Genomic DNA, 17,801 nt, shown 5'->3' with positions numbered 1-17,801 from the left:
AAGACTGACGTGCTGGAGAATTTGAAGCAGTTTTATGCTGAAGTACGAGCCGACGGGCATCAGATCAAGAAGCTCAGGACTGACAATGGTCTGGAGTTTTGCAATGCAGAGGTCAAACAGTTCCTGCGTGAAAGAGGTATCAAACATGAGACATCGACACCCAGAGCTCCGGAACAGAACGGATTCATCGAACGCCAAAATAGAACTGTCATAGAATCAGCTAAGTCAATGATGTACAGTCGAGACATTCCACGCTATTTGTGGGCCGAAGCTGCTAATACGGCAATCTATCTAAAGAATCGAACGGGATCAGAAACTCTGAGTGGGTTAACGCCCTTTGAAAAATGGTTTGGAGAGAAACCGTCCGTAAAACACTTAAGAGTCTTCGGAAGTCACTGTTATGTCCATGTGCCAAAGGATCAGAGGACCAAATGGGATATGAACTCAGTTAAATGTCTAATGATTGGTTACAGTGATGGAAACAAGGGATACAGAGTCTACGATCCAGCTGCCCAAAGGATCCTGATACGAAGAGACGTCATTCTTCACGAGGACGGAGAACCAGAGACGGTCGTAGAGAGTGCCCTGCCGAAGATCACTTTATCAGTCCCCGATGAAGAAGAAACTAAAGCAGTAGATGAGACCAATCAGACTCCGAGGAAGTACAAGAATCCACGCCTTCCGATACCGAGGTCACCATACCCGACGAGAAAGGTTCAAGGTCAAGTGACACTGATGAATACGAGCAAGCGATAGTTGCTGAAACCTTCATGGCGAGTTCAGAGCCAACAACGATTCAAGAAGCCTTAAGAGCTGAAGATTCGGACAAGTGGCGTGAAGCAATCAAATTAGAGCTTGACTCATTGATGGAGAATCGAACATGGACACTAGTCCCTAGACCGAAGGATGTCAACGTCATCTCAAACCGTTGGGTGTTCAAGAAGAAGTTGAAGAAAGATGGCCAGGTTGCGAAATACAAAGCTAGATTAGTGGCCAAGGGATATTCACAAAGGCAAGGGATTGACTATGACGAGACCTTCTCACCAGTAGTTAGGTTTAGTTCAGTTCGGATGCTGCTATCCATTGCAGCAGCATACAACTTGGAAATATTTCAATTTGATGTCAAAACGGCCTTTCTGCATGGAAAGCTAGACTTGCCAATTTACATGGAACAACCCACTGGATGCGAGGAAGACGGTGACGAGGTATGTCTGCTCTACAAGGCCATTTACGGACTGAAGCAAGCGTCCAAGCAGTGGAATACAGAACTGGTAAAATTCTTAAAAGCTCATAACTTTGTTCAATCAAATGCAGATCCTTGTGTCTTCTTTGAAATAAAAAAGGGACTATACTTAGGCGTATACGTAGATGATGGGATCTTTTGCGGAAAGAATGTGTCTGAAATGTATAACTTTCTAAACGCGTTGCACAAGGAATTTAGAATTACTTTTTCGAAAGCGGAGTTTTTCGTTGGTTTGCAAATCGAGAGGAGTCGAGACGGAGAAAAGCTAAAGATACATCAGAATTCCTATGCTAACGAAGTTCTGAAACGTTTCAATCACGAAAACTGTAATCCCGTCTCCACTCCTGCCGAATCAGGAATTAAAATGTCTGGTGTAGGTCAGAACACTAAAGAGAATACAGCCTTCCCATATAGGCAAGCGATAGGTTCCTTGATGTATTTAATGGTAGGATCAAGACCAGACATTGCGTACATTGTAGGATTTTTAAGCAGGTTTATGGAAAATCCACAGATCGAGCATTGGAATGCTGTAAAAGAGTGTTGAAATATTTAAAGGGAACTGCTAATTATGGAATTAATTTCAGCTGTGGTTCGCGAGACACGACGTTGATTGCGTACAGTGACGCAGATTTTGCAGGTGACATTGATAGGAGGCTCAGTACTACTGGGTGGATATGTTTGTAAACTCAGGTCCAGTAGCCTGGAGCTCGAAGAGACAGACAGTCACTGCTACGTCAACAACGGAAGCAGAGTTCATAGCTCTTTGTTCGGTCACGAAAGAAATAATTTGGCTTAGACGTTTACTAGAGAATCTTTATAATATTCAGAGGGAACCAACTGTGGTTTATTGTGATAACCAGAGAGCAATAACTATTGTTAAGACACCCGAGTCAATTAAGGGCACTAAACATGTAGAAGTGCAATTTTACTTTACTTGTGAAAAGCAGAAGAACGAAGAGATTGACGTACAATATGTGTCGACGGATAGCCAATTAGCAGATACGCTCACTAAACCTCTATCGAGAGAGAAGTTTCATAAATTTAGATTAGCTTATGGAATTTGTTAAACAGATGTTAAGCGCGTGGAAGAATGTCCGAAAGTTTTTTTGTTTATATAGATATTTCTTTTGTAAGATGGCAAAAGGCGAGAGGGAGTATTGAGTATTGAGTTTAAACTGACGCCTTATGGCATCTTACCGACAGTTAGTCTAGTAAGTACCATGATACCGATATGCTATTCGATTGGTAACTGTGAGTGCGCTAGCGTCTCCGGGTTCACGGTTATCACTCACTCTTCACGTGCAAGCACAGAGAGAAGCACGCACGCTCGTCTCGCCGCAAGTATTCTCTATTGTTATTAAAGAAACCATCTGTACACACTATTGATTAATAGTCGTTGCAATAAACCTTTTCTTTTGTCTGTGGAGCAACAAATCGAACGCCCGTTATTGTCTTTGCCACTCCATAACCTCGTAACAGAAATAATTGGTGGAAATAATTGGCACACGAAATAAAACTTTATTATATATATATATATATATATATATTGTGACGTGACGGTTCGCCGCGCGTGGCAGCGCCCCGCCACAAGGCGCAGGTTTGCGCCCTTGGGCGAGCCAGGAGAGCGACCGCGAAATCTCCAGGGGGCCTACCGAAACTTTAGAATGCGTATCATTTATTCATTTTATTTTATTTGTATTGTATGAAAATGTGGCACCTCGCCGAGGCACCGTGCTTCGGGACCAGGATTGCGGAAGCCAACGACGGGAGCGAGACCCACGGCAAGCACGGCAAGGGACGGAGCGGCGCGAAGATATCGCGAGACCCAGTGAGGAGTCCGACCGCGGGGCACGAGGCGGACACGCACGGCGCAGCTGATTGGCGAGAGGCCGACAAGGGCCGTGATAGGGCCTTTCTCCCCCGAGGAGGCGAGAGCTACCTCCAAACCAACCCCGGGACATCCAAGTGGACCCGGGATGCCTGGCCAGCGTTCCCTCGGTTCGCGAGGAGACCTTCGGACGAGGGGAGTCGAGCCCGAACACGTTAAACATCGGGTGGAAAAATCTATGGCGCCAAGGATGCCTGGGGGCGCAAAGAACCCCTGCAGGATACCTGCGACAGCGCGCGCGTGATCCGCGACGCGCTCAGCCCCGATTGGTCGCGACACTACGCCTGATTATCGCGCAACCCCCAGGGAGGGGCGCGCTTTCGATTTCACATCGAGTGGATCACCGCTCGATCTCTCCTGGTTCGCCCGCCGACTCGAGTAGACGTCTCGCAATACAATTCGGTCGAGAAAGTTCTCGCGTATTATTGAGGATCCGGATTCCGAGCGAATGGATCATCCCCGGCGCCTGTGACGACGCTTCGGATTTCGCCTGGGAATCAGCGGGACCGGTGAGGTTGCCCTCCACAGTAATTGGTGTGTAAATAACAGCCACGGTGAAGCCGCGAGTGCCGCGTTTCTCCCGCCCCGACCTGCCGTCCTCGGATATCATGTACGCGTAGCGGTTTTCGGGTTGGCAGTGGTGCAAATCGTCGGACGCGACATACGCCGGACGCGGCGGAAACGTATTGGTGTTGGCGGTCGGTGGCGGACACGAGGAGCCTCGCGACGACATATCCGTGCGCTGCTAGGATCGGCCTCCTGGGGGTCGCGAGATCGTGGATATCACGGCATCCGGTCGTAGATAGAGTTTCGCGCATTTAAAATCTTCGCGTGGTAATAAGCGTCAGCAATCTGCTTTCGGAGTTCGCGTCAGCGTTCCCTTATCGCGCGTCGCCGGAGAGTGGCTGGGGTTATATTCTCTTTGGGTGTTACTTTCATTTGAGGGTTCATATTTTTAGGGTTTATACCGTCATTTTTAAGGATTAACAATTAATTGAAGATTAACCATTAATTGAAGGTTAACCATTACTTGAAGGTTAACCATTATCCAAAGAAAATCCCTTAAAGTTGGGTGTGATTTCGGACCGCCAATTGAAGGTTAACCTTCAAATGATGGTTAACCTTCAATTGGCGGTCCGAAATCACACCCAACTTTAAGGGTTTTTCTTTGGTGTTTTTTAACGGTTAACACCAAAAGTTGAGTGTATTTTTCCATAAGGGTCGATTTGCGTCACGTTGTTCTTTAGATACAGCACCAATTCTCTCGGCGGTCGATGATTGCCATAACTGTCCAAATATATAGCTCGAGCTCTCCTCTTCGCGTATGCCACCCGGTCCCTCAGCGTTATCCAAATTCACGATACCACTCCCTCCGTCGGTAAGGTAGTACGCATGAAAATACCTCTAAAATATGGAATGCGCATACGCTTTGCAAGTTGTTGCAGTTGTACGTTGGTGGTTACACCGTTCGAAATTTTTAGCGTTTCCTTGACTTTTTTTTTACTCGAGACTCCATGCCCGCATTTGTATGGAACAAGATAAAGTCCGTGACCTTCCTTGGCGCGATTGTGACATTTCAGTTCTTCCAGCTGACGTCGCGCGGCTTTGTTATCGTTCACGGCCTTTGCGACTCCCGCCGCTCCGCCGACCAACGAACCGAGAATCCCCAACAACGGTAGAATCGGCAAGATACCACCGTATTTCGCTACCGGAAATATCCGTTTTTTCGGATCCGCTCTCTTCTTCTTCGTCTTCGTCTTCGTCTTCATTTTCAAATTCCGAGCTTCCGCTTAGCCTTCATGGCCACCAAGACGGCTGTAGCTGTAGCTCTCTCGCAGAGAGTCGAGTCTTTCGCGATGACACGTCCTAGCGAGTATCTTGGGTAATTATGCATAATACATTCTCTCCGATGATCTTGACCTTGACATATGTTGTCAAAGTCACCCTCCTGAGTGACCTTCAGAAGTTTTTAGCCGGCGGTTGTTTTTTATTAAAAAGTTATTAACAAAAAAAGTTTGAAAAATATAGCAATTATTTTAAGTACTGACAATGAGAGGCATAAACAACTAATATTACGTTTTTTTTGTTAAAGCAGAGAATACTTTATTTTGCGAGAAAGTCGCTGCTTTACCAAAACACAACATTTAAAGCAGTAAATTGTTGATAAATTGAAGTCTTTTTGTTAAAGCAGAGAATACTTGATTTCGCGAAAAAGTCGCTGCTTTACCAAAACACAACATTTAAAGCAGTAAATTGTTGATAAATATTAGTCTTTTTGTTAAAGCAGAGAATACTTTATTTCGCGAAAAAGTCGCTGCTTTACCAAAACACAACATTTAAAGCAGTAAATTGTTGATAAATTGTACATTAAATATATGTGAGTATTGGAAGGCATAAATGACTAATATATATGTCGAAATAGTTCACGCATATACTTTCCACGCGAGACGAGTTGTCACATGGGTTCGTGGCGCGCTTTACAAGCTCGTTTAAGTAGAGGTGGTATTAAAGAAGATAAAGTCGATCATCTGTGTGAATATTTGTAGCGATATACAATAAACGAGCTTGTAAAGCGCGCCACGAACCCATGTGACAACTCGTCTCGCGTGAAAAGTGTATGCGTGAACTATTTCGACATATATATTAGTCATTTATGCCTTCCAATACTCAAAATAGCTGCTATATTTTTCAAACTTTTTTTGTTTATAACTTTTTAATAAACAATGACCGCCGGCTAAAACCTTCTGAAGGTCACTCAGGAGGGTGACCTTGACAACATATGTCAAGGTCATCGGAGAAGATGTCCCTTTTATGCATAATTACCGTATCTTGTCCGCCACGTGTCTCTCGGTGAGATTGTTGCTCCGAGAATAAGTTATGTCGTGTTCGCGACACGCTGCGTCCAATGGATTAATATCTTGATCGCCTCTTGCTAATCGTTTTTTTTAAATGAGTGCCCGGACCACAAAACTGATAGCCAGGGATATGCAATTTGATCGGAAGTGCGTTTATAGCGCGATTTAATAAGCCTTTGCCTATTTTCGTTGGCATTCGCCACAGTTCTTTATCAATGGTGCGGGACCGTCGATGTGCGATCGTTGCCACGGTTGATTATAATGTTCGTAACAGCGACGATAGGTCTGAACTTCCGAATCTATCTTTATATGTTCCGAAGCTTGTTCCACACGTAGTGGACGTGATCACCACACATTCGCAGCAGAACAGGTTTCGGCACAAATTGCAGCTGTTCGGCGCTCAAATCGCGAATATCGGAAGGTCTCGGTAGCAGGACAAACATCTTTGTTACTGAGCGATTCGCGGTTCCGCGCACCAATAAATAAGCGTTTGGTCGGAAACTCCAGTCGACAGTTTGAAAAAAATGAGATTCGTGCGACAGCTGTTGGCGATTCGCGTGATGAATTGCGACAACAGATTACGGTCGATGGGAGGCAACGCGGAGAAGCGCAGGCACGGTACAATGCTACCGACTACTATACGCGCGATCATTTGCGGCCCCTCGAATTGCGGTAAAATCAACGTTCTGATAAGCTTGCTGGAAAGTACGCACGGTGTAAGTTTCGAGAACGTGTACTCGAAATCGTTGCAGCAACCGAAATATCGATACTTGGAGAATGTATTAACGTCCATAGAAGAGATTGGCTACTTTACGTTTTTTAACAACAGTGACGTCATTCCGCCGAGCAATGCGCGTCCAAACACAATCTTCGTCTTCGATGACGTGGCGTGCGATAAGCAAGATGCTGCTGTGAGAGAGTACTTCTCAATGGGCAGGCACTCGAGCGTCGACTGCTTCTATCTCTGTCAGATGTACGCGAGAACACCTAAACATCTGATACGCGACAACGCGAACCTAATGATCCTGTTCAAACAAGATTGTACCAATCTGAAACACGTGTACAACGATCACGTAAATACCGACATGTTGTACGATGAATTTTGCACGTTGTGCCACGATTGTTGGCAACGCAAGTACGGATTCGTAGTGATAGACAAGGACAGCGCGCTTTCGAACGGCCAATACAGAAAAGAATTTAACGTGTTCGCGATACCGCAAAAGCGATCAGTCGTTGTCGATACCTCGTCAGGTTAAAACGTGAGATTAACACTCTGCTTTTTTTCCGCGATGGCCACAATCGACAGGAGCGAAAATATTCGCGAGCGCGAGAAGATCGTGAAGGAGATTGTGAAAACGAGTGATTCGATTCGTAAGAAACTTCGCGCTTTGAAGACCGGTAAGATCGTGAAGGACATTGAGTTGGACACACACTTTAAGCCTCTCATCGGACCGCTGCAAAAGATCGCAGACAACTCGATCTCGGTGAAGAAAGAGAAGTCGGACAGCGTCGCTGACGCGGGGATCGAAACGTTACTCTTTCAGCAGCGCGAGAAGGAGAAGGAGGAAGAGGAGGATGCGACGCCGAGAAAGAGGAAGCGATCAGACTCCTGGTTGGATCTCTCATCGACACCGCGTAAATCTAATCAATCGAAACGATCGAAACCTTCACTGGATGTACTACCGATAACTTCCACACCGTCCGCGACGGTGAAAACCGTGCAACATACAATTCCCGAATCACTCGCAAACGTGGATTTTTTCGAAACGGATGACTCGCTTGCGACGTCCATTCAAAAGCAGTTGCAAACGTCGGAGGGTTGAGAAACGTTTCTACAAACGTTGCATGATCACTTGGGTTCACTGGGTCAAAAGTACATCGGGGCTTTTTTGAGCGCCGATTCAAAGATAAACACCGTGTCTGGCGTTTATCTCGGCAAGGATGGAATAATGCTCGGTAACAAACGTTTTAGCGTGGACAACGCGGATAACATAATTATCGACGATGTACATCGGTACACCCGGTATTTACGTGTTAATCTTCATGAGAATACCCGATGAAGACATCTACACGGAGGACGACAAGCAAAAGTACAAGAGCCTGTTATTGGCGACAAACGTTCATAAATCTAAGCACGATGCGCACCGACGAGTACTGGCCAACAAGAGATACAAGTATAAACATGTAATCGCACCGTTGATATCGATCGAATCCAAGAAGAAAAAATCTGGAAAGGGATTATGCATGCCTCGCGTAATGACGCTAACCGACAATAAGATCGACTACGTGCACTGGGACAACCCCAACGAGCTGATGGATCGTCTCCGATTGCTCGACACTTCGCGCCAAGCGGGTCACAACGGTCACGACAACGAGATCCTATCGATCATCGAGGAACTTCGCGAGGCTGGGCTTATTATAAATTAAACCATGCGTCGGCGAACCATTTAATCAGCATTGAAATGCCGATCAACAATTTTGGCATATCGCTCGGACGAGGCGAGACGCAACCGAACTATCAGTGCAGTGGATTAGTCAGAAATTACGTGCGGGATAACGCTCTTTGTATGGTTGCCACCAATTTTGACGCAAAGTCGCGCAAGATTTGACGCGTGGCGCAACCGGAAGCTGATGATGACGCGGTTAACAAACTATACGTGGATCAGTGCTTTAAAATGTTGAGCAATCAACAGAAAGAGTCAGACGAGAAGCTGACTGCGTTCGAGAAGGATCTGCAAGCGTTACGGATTGCGATACACGAGCTTCGGCATTTGACTACCGCGGAGTCAGAAACGAACAACAACAACAATGGATAGCAACAAACGGAACGGCTATGAACGGTTAACGGACGGCGACGAAACAGCTATGAACAGCTGGCGAATGGCTATGAACGGCTAGCGAATAGCTATAAACGGCTAGCGAACAAAGAACGGCCAGCAGACAAAGAACGGCTATTGAAGGACAATGAACGGAAATAAACGGCTATTGAAAGGTTAAAAAAGTTTGAGATATAAATCATAATATAATTTCATTGCGTATATTATTACGCGCCGCTAAAAACATGACATTCGATGGACGTGAAAATATCGAGAAACAACGACTCGTCGAAGAACTGCATGCTCCGGCGAGAAGAAATTTTTCACGAAGACACGTCATAGTTCGGGGATACGACGACCTGTGGCAGGCTGACATTGTCGAGATGTGTCCGTACTCGCGTTTCAACAAAGGTTACTATTATATACTCACCGTCATCGATGTACTGAGCAAGTACGCGTGGGCTGTACCGTTCAAGAGTAAAGGTGGAAGCGAGGCTGAAGTTATCGCTAAGGTAATTCGAGAGAGCGAGAGATGTCCGAAAAACTTACAAACCGATATGGGGAAGGAATTTTACAACAGTAAATTGAACAACACCGACGTGTAACGTCTCGTGAGGAAACACAGCATCAATCATTATTCCACATATTCGGTGTTGAAGGCGTCGGTCCTCGAGCGATTCAATCGCACGTTAAAGATTAACATGTGGAAGATGTTTACGTTCAATGGAACTTACAAGTGGATCGACGAGCTACCGCGTCTCGTCGCGAAGTACAATGCGCGCAAGCATCGAACGATCGGCATGCGACCCGTCGACGTTACTCCTGCAATCGCTAAAAGACTCTTAACCACGATGTACAGCGCGATCAACATCGCAGGTTTGGCAAAGTTCAAAGTAGGCGATCAGGTACGCGTTAGCAAGCACAAGACAGTCTTCGAGAAGGGTTACACGCCAAATTGGAGCACCGAGGTGTTTAAGTGCAACGTTAAAGTGCAACGTACTAATCCCGTAACCTATCTACTGGAGGACTATCGCGGAAAATCTATCGCTGGAGCGTTCTACAAGCACGAGTTGCATCGCGCGACTTAGCCGGACACGTATCTCGTGGAGAAAGTACTGCGCAGGAGGGATGACGAGGTCTACGTGAAATGGCTGGGATTCGATGGATCACACAATTCATGGATACACAAGGACAATGTGATTTAATTCACACACACACAAACTGCATTTATTTTTTTTAACATATGGGGCGTTCCACGCCAAATCGGACACCATTGGGCTTTTGCATCTCCGATTTTTTTGAAAATGTTTTATGTTATAGTATTAGTTGAAAGAGGCCTCCATGATTTTTTTCAAATTTATTGTCAAAACGTTTTCAAAATATCGATTTTTGAAAAATTACGTTACTTTTTTTTTAAACGCCCATAACTTTACGAAAAATGGGCCAAATGGGACGTTTTTTTTTTTTTTCAAAATGTTCGTATTTAAACATACTTTTGATAAAAAATATTAAAAAAAATTTTCAAACTGTATTTCTATAAGATTTTCAAATTTTTAACACAAATTGTTGATTTACAAAAAACACGTACTGATCGATTTTCTTCAAAATTTTTTGTAAAAAACTATCATCGATTCCACAAATTTTAAGCCTAAATTCATAATGGGATAATGACGGGATCTATTTTTTTTCGATCTTTTAATTTCTATTTTTTATTTATCCGTGCTGAAAAATATCTGAAAAGAATAAATAATTTACACAGAAACTACTATTAATAATTATCTGAGACATAGTGATTACTAAATAGTTTACAAATTGATTTCAGGAAAAATACAGTTAAATTAAAGCGTTTATTATGCTTGAGGCCGACGAGGAACGTACCCAAACCTTTAACCGCCCTCTATTCATTCACTTCCTCTTTAATTCCCTTCCTCCTTTTTGGACCAACTGTTTAACGTCTCTTTCCGAAAGACGGACATATATTGTAGTATATTCAAATAAAAATTATCGATCATTTGTTTATTAAATAATAAAGATATATGTTTTTTTTAAATAAATAACAATGACTGTTGCCGATAAGCCTGAAAAAAAAAGATTTATATATATTTTTCAGCACGGATAAATAAAAAATAGAAATTAAAAGATCGAAAAAAAATAGATTCCGTCATTATCCCATTATGAATTTAGGCTTAAAATTTGTGGAATCGATGATAGTTTTTTACAAAAAATTTTGAAGAAAATCGATCAGTACGTGTTTTTTGTAAATCAACAATTTGTGTTAAAAATTTGAAAATCTTATAGAAATACAGTTTGAAAATTTTTTTTGATATTTTTTATCAAAAGTGTGTTTAAATACGAACATTTTGAAAAAAAACGTCCCATTTGGCCCATTTTTCGTAAAGTTATGGGCGTTTAAAAAAAAAGTAACGTAATTTTTCAAAAATCGATATTTTGAAAACGTTTTGACAAAAAAATTTGAAAAAAATCATGGAGGCCTCTTTCAACTAATACTATAACATAAAACATTTTCAAAAAAATCGGAGATGCAAAAGCCCAATGGTGTCCGATTTGGCGTGGAACGCCCCATATATAAAAAAATATTAAATACAAAATATCCAATATACAAAAATATGTATGACGTATGCAACGTATTAAATGTTTGAAATATGAAATACATGTACGAGATATCTTTATTAATATCCCTTCCAACAATATAATTACGTTACATTACCTTACCTTATATTACATTACGTTACCATACATTACATTACATTACATTACATTACATTACATTATACTACACTATACTACATTACACTACGTTATAAGGGTATTCGATAATGTCCCCACGGTAATGAATTGGTCGAATCGGGTATAATGTAACGCTTGTCGTCGTGCGGACTCAGAGCGATTTTCGTCTCGCGGATGGTGTACACTTCATGCAATTTCGATCTTATACAGGATTGCTGTCGCGTCATTTCAATCTCGTCGTTCAGACACCGCGTGTAATCGTCGAACGTTATAGTACGCGCTACGACGTTACTCTTGACGCCTTTTGCTTTTTTAGTGTCTTTTTTGCCATCCACCCTCAACGCGTACATCTTCGCTCTGAGCCCGACGAATTCCGTCATGATCGCACCATTGTGTTTTCATCTTTCATTAAGCCCGGCATCTTTTTGTTCGCAAGCGGTATACCGTACGCGTTGTTAGCCGAATAATCGCTTGTGTCGAATCTGTCGATGTCGCATTTCATCGTCTCATAAACATTCTCGCACTCAATGTGGTATATAAGGCTGTCCGTATCAGTGTACATAATTTTGCATTTGTCGCGATACAGTGGTAACATATACTCGTAGTGAAATTCATATAAACATACTTTCGATACATCGAGTATACACATGCCCACGTAGATCGGTTTGTTGAATTTTACCTCGAGTTTACGCAATTCAACGGCGACTAGATTGTCTGAAAAGACACTTCGACTATGAAAGTTTGGTTTCGCGATCATTGTCTCCGCACCGTATCGTCCGTCCCATTTTGTTAATAATTTTACATCGACGCGCGACGTGATTGCGCACCTTCTCCATAGTTTTGCCGAATACCGCGTTGTTCATTAATTTATACAAATTCTTTTCGAAATCGTTTTTTGCTTGCGTTCTAAATTTTGTATTGTTGTGAGTGCACAACGTATTAAGGATTAATTGTACTTGGTAATCCGACCCTAGCGACAAGAGTCGAATCTAACATCCGCCGAAAAAATCTGACGATTGCATCGGACGACCGATCATCCGATGCAATCCGACACGGGAACCCGGAGCGTTCAACTCCGGGACAACCGAAAACGCTGACGCGAAGGTCAGCGCAAGGCGCTGACCGCGGAAGGTTAGCGCTACCTCGGTTAGCAACGGCACGCGACTACAACAGGATAAATACCGCCGAATGGAACGATCGGCGGGCCAGTCAGAAATCAGAATTGAAACAAGTACGTGCGTCAACATACCGGTTACAATATTATAACTCGTTAAGAACTTCAATCGTTTTCGAGAATAACGCGATTATCGGATTGTAATAAAAGGAACACTTGTAAATTTGGGCAAGACAAATATATTTAAACTAATTGTTTGATACATCGCGACGAGTTTGCTTCTTCGACCTGGAATCTCTAATCCTGTGCCGGAACTATCCCGGTTACGACACAACAGTATTAAGTTCTATATAATCGCGGAGCCACGGAGATTGCGAAAATTCTAATACGCGGTGTATCTTTGTAACACGAAGACCATGATGCGTACACTGTTGCAAGTTACTTATGGCTTATCGCTCGTCGGACAGAACGGTAAGTCACTGTGCGCATCGTGTAGACACTGTGGATACTCGAGATCGACTTCAAGAATATAACCCGTGGGTGAATCCGAAGCGATCGCGCTCACGTCGAAGTCCGAGATGTCGTCGATCCATCGAAAATTCATGTAAGGTAGCGGTTGACACATTCTAACCGTACAAGTTATTTACATCAAAATACATGAGATATGACGATGATTTCGATGGATCGTAAGACGACGTGTACATGTTATTGGCTTGCGCGTATCTATCGGAACATTGACTGAGGCCGCTGCGAATACCGCGTTCGATAAACGTTACCATATCAATGTCCGTGAGAAGTTCGAAATTTATGCGCGTATGTTTCAGCATGGCGTCCCACGTGAAACCTGGCAAAGTATAATAATGCGCAGGATCTAATCCATAACTTTTTATGCTACTGTCGCGGAAATTTTCAAATATGTCGGCCAATAACAAGACATCGGTCTTTAGATACAGATCGCTGTATTCACCCAAGGTTTGAATGGAGAACCGTCGCCAGACGTTCGCGGCGTGCTCGTAATCGCTCTCGGATACAGTGTCATCGGTCAAGGAATAAAACGATTCGTGTGGCGGTAAGCATGGGTCCTGCAGCTTGTCTATGCAATCCACGTATTCGTATGGAAATACACCTTTTCGCGTCAAAAGATCAAAATCTTCGATCGATAATTGTGAAAATTGAGAACGTACAATTTTTAACTTATCTCTGCATAGAAAAGATGCTAATTTATCGAGACTGCTACTCAGAAATTTATATGAATCGATAAACCGTAACTTCATGCAATTTTGTGAGTGTAATTTTTATCGGCATCTATAACGTGTTTTGTAAACGATATGTACTTTTCTTTTGTTATCGGCAGTACATTGATCGAGCCTTCGAACACGGTAGCTATTTTCTTTATAATAAAATGTGAATCGTAACCGGGTAAATTATGCAAAAACTATTGGAATATAATGTGAATCTTTGTAATTTAAGTTACAGTTGGAATGTGCAGGACCTCGGTAACTACCGGTTAGATGGCAATGATCGCGTACCCGCGTGTCGTCTGGCGCGAACGGTTTCTCGCATATATAGCAGTGTTTCGCACTGTGAAATATCTCCCACTCGTCTGGCGTTAAATCTATCATGTGAACATTATCAGACAAGATAGACTTTACGCTATGGGCTAATTTCTCGAGTTCTCCAGCAAACCACACGATGCAGTCTTTATTGCGACGATACGTGGATAACGAGTCGTCGTACGAGCACCGCACGTAGTACCCGACGCTGAATACCTCGTGATGTTGGTAGGTATAGGTGGACGTTCCTGGATCCGCTTCCATCTTCTTCAGGGTGCACTCGAGGTCCGCGTACACGATGAACGGAACTCGTTCTTTCCTGCCATAGTTTTGAAATTGTAGCCACTTGTCATCCTCGATTGGTAGCTGGATGGCGCAGTTGTTTAATTTTTGGCAGTCTACGCCATAGACTGCCAATTTTTCGCTCGAACTGAAATAGTGTAGACATCTGCGAAAAAAGAATAATTTATTATTTTTCATGAAAAAAAAAATAAAATGTCATAGAATAAAAATATACGGGGAGATCCCAGTTGCGCACAGAATAAATCGGACACAGCAGCTTGAATCAATCGGACACAGTGACAATCGGACACAGTAGGAAACGGATACAGTGCCAATCGGACACGTAGGAAACGGACACACGGTGTTTGCAATCGGAAACAGTGCTAATCAGACACAGTGCCAATCGAACACAGTAGAAAATGGACACACGATGGTTGCAATGGAACACAGCAAGAAACGGACACATAGCCCAGTATTTATATAGTTCGATTTTATATTTAAGACTGTTTTAAGTACAATCTTAAGATGTTGTAAACCAATCACAGAGCCATATTCTACACGTTGTATTCGTGATATTATGCTCCGTGACAGTTTCTCTAACCTTAAAATCATTTCTAATGACATACTGCTCTTTTGCTGCACCCCCCCCCCTTATACATGTGCTTTATAAGTTATAAAGCGAGGTCCACGCGCATGGGGAGTCCAGGGGGGGCTTCGCTCCCCCGCTCATGCTTAAAGCGAGGTGCACTTCACACCCGAGTACGCCGAAGGCGTGCCCTCGGGGGGGTGCGGGGGGGCTAAGCCTCTCGCCCACGCCTCAACGTTCACGCACACCGACCCGTGCATGGGGGGGTGCAAAGCCTCCCCGCCCACGCTTCGAGGTTCATCCACACCGACCATGGGGGGGTGCAGGGAGGCGAAGCCCCCCCGCCCACGCATGTACTTTGATATATTATATAGAATATATTTATCATTGAAAGCTAATTGTAAGTGATATGCATTAGCACTGTGTCCGATTGCAACCACCGTGTGTCCGTTTCCTACGTGTCCGATTGGCACTGTGTCCGTTTCCTGCTGTGTCCGATTGGTAATGTGTTCGATTGTCACTGTGTCCGTTTCCTACTGTGTCCGATTGCAACCATCGTATGTCCGTTTCCAATTGTGTCCGATTGGCACTGTGTCCGTATCTTACTGTGTCCGATTGTTACTGTGTCCGTTTCCTATTGTGTCCGATTAGCACTGTGTCCGATTGTAACCGCCGTGTGTCCGTTTCCTACTGTGTCCGATTGGCACTGTGTCCGATTGTTGCTGTGTCCGTTTGCTACTGTGTCCGATTGTTGCTGTGTCCGTTTCCTACTGTGTCCGATTGTAACCGTTGTATGTCCGTTTCCTACTGTGTCCGATTGTCACTGTGTCCGATTGATTCAACCTGCTGTATCCAATTTATTCTGTGCGCAACTGGGCTTCACTCAAATATACTCACTGATCGCAAAAGTATTTTTTGTGTTCTTTTTTATTAATCTGCGAGCTCACGCGAGGCGTGATAAATTTTTTATCAAGACGAATTGTCCTACGTTAGCATCTTGCGGGTCTTTTACGTACAACAAATTTACGTGTTTGTTGTTTATCTTTCGGTCGGTGAGCCGTATTGGTAAGATTGCAAGTTGATTCTTGTTTTTCTTGATGGCATATACGTTGATGGAAATGCCGTTGAGATTTTCAAATTTTTTAATTTGACTCAACAACGTTGGGAATTTGATGTCTTGTAAATTTAATACTGTTTCATAATGAGGGTATGAAGATTTTCTATATGTATGATTTTTGACTGGATGCAGAGCAGCCACCACTGACCACGCGAAACACGCATTGTCCGTTGATTCCACGTTGATCACCGCTCTCTTTATTTTAATTTTTTTCGCAATTTCACAAAACACCCCGAGTGCAATGGATTATATTTGTTTATATTTAGTATTAAATTAAGTATACGTGACAACGCCCACCCGCTATCGCGTTCCTGGAATTCCTCCAGCCATGCTAAGGTGGGCTCGTTAACGCGCAACACATACCACTCTCGCAAATCAGACAAACGAAGGAGTACATAGTTTCTCGTATTGACACTTTTATTCGCACGTTTATCACCCGCAACAAACTCGCCGTTGAACACTGTGTTTATCTTTACACTGTCATGTTGTTGTATCACGTTCCGCACACAATCGAGTACAATGTCTCTCGCATCTTCGAAAAATTGTTGCGGTTCGATGTGATCGGTATTTATTATTACCGCACCAGTCAATATACGACTTTCAAAAGCCGTATCTATCTCTCGCCATCTGAGTCCTGCCTCACTCGCACTGTATCCGGCACCCACATGCACGAAACGTTGACGTACCGAATCTTTTAGACCTTCGATTCGCGCGATACGAGCAATCAACGACTGTTGGTGACCGATCGATAATCGCGGTCGTTTAATTCAGCTTTGTTTCTCCAACAAATTGATAACCTCGTTGCACCCACACACTGAATTCTTCCCTCGAATTCAGTCGAGCGGATTGTTGTTGCAGCTCTTGCTTTATATTGCAATGTCCTATTTCGTGCAAATAGGACATATATTGCATGGTAATATCTGAAAAAGCGGGTTTCTGCAATTCTAACGCATCGTGCGCGCCGGTTATGTGTTTTCGTACGGCGTAAATGTGCGAATCTTCGATATCTCCAATTAATATCATGCACGACATACATACAATATACGATCCGCCAGTCGTATAATAGTGATGTATTGCACAGCACCTCGTGCGCCCGTTTAACGATAAAATTCCTGGGCGATATACCGTTCGGTGCTCAATTTCTCTGCAGTCGTCGTTGGCGTCACTGGCGTAGTCGTTGTCGTCGGATAGTGCGTGCTCTTCTTCGTCGGATTCCTCTTCCAGTATGTCCTCAAAATTGATATCAGCCATATTCGAAGACTTCCCAAATTGCTTGCTTGCTTGAGCATACTGTGATTTTAACACTCTTCTTCATCGTCTTATACTTTTCTTTTATCGCTTTTTCTCTTTTCTCTATCGTTTCTTTCTCTTCTACTTCCACGTCGCAGAGAGGTGACATCCCTTAGACGTTGAGTCTCAATTGTAAGCTATTTGCTTATTAATAAAAAATTTTGACACCGCATGGTTTCATAAACCATGTCCCGACACGCAGTTCCGATAAAGGGTTCTTCATAAAAAAAATGAAAAGGACATCTTTTCTTGAAAAAAATCATGGTGGGTATCTCTCAACACCTCCCACGCAAAAAATCCAGACACACA

The 17,801-nt window shown here is 43.5% G+C and overlaps 1 protein-coding gene across 1 annotated transcript; it reads right to left on the bottom strand.

Annotated features, from left to right (window-relative positions):
- Window positions 1-13,106: 13,106 nt before the first annotated feature.
- LOC139778681 (uncharacterized) lies at window positions 13,107-17,491 on the bottom strand. The gene is made up of 5 exons (XM_071716749.1): window positions 17,328-17,491; window positions 14,194-14,665; window positions 13,999-14,099; window positions 13,367-13,864; window positions 13,107-13,290 (listed from the first exon to the last, which is right to left on the bottom strand). The coding sequence occupies exons 1-5, from the start codon at window positions 17,489-17,491 to the stop codon at window positions 13,107-13,109; spliced, it is 1,419 nt and encodes a 472-aa protein (XP_071572850.1).
- Between the last annotated feature and the right edge of the window lie 310 nt (window positions 17,492-17,801).

Source organism: Temnothorax nylanderi, unplaced genomic scaffold (genome assembly GCF_030848795.1).
Source record: "Temnothorax nylanderi isolate EJ_2023f unplaced genomic scaffold, tnyl_v1.0 TNYL_tig0192_pilon, whole genome shotgun sequence".
In the NCBI taxonomy this organism is placed as follows: Eukaryota; Metazoa; Arthropoda; class Insecta; order Hymenoptera; family Formicidae; genus Temnothorax; species Temnothorax nylanderi.
The sequence above is the reverse complement of the archived record's forward strand: the minus strand, read 5'-3'. Positions and strand labels throughout refer to the sequence as shown.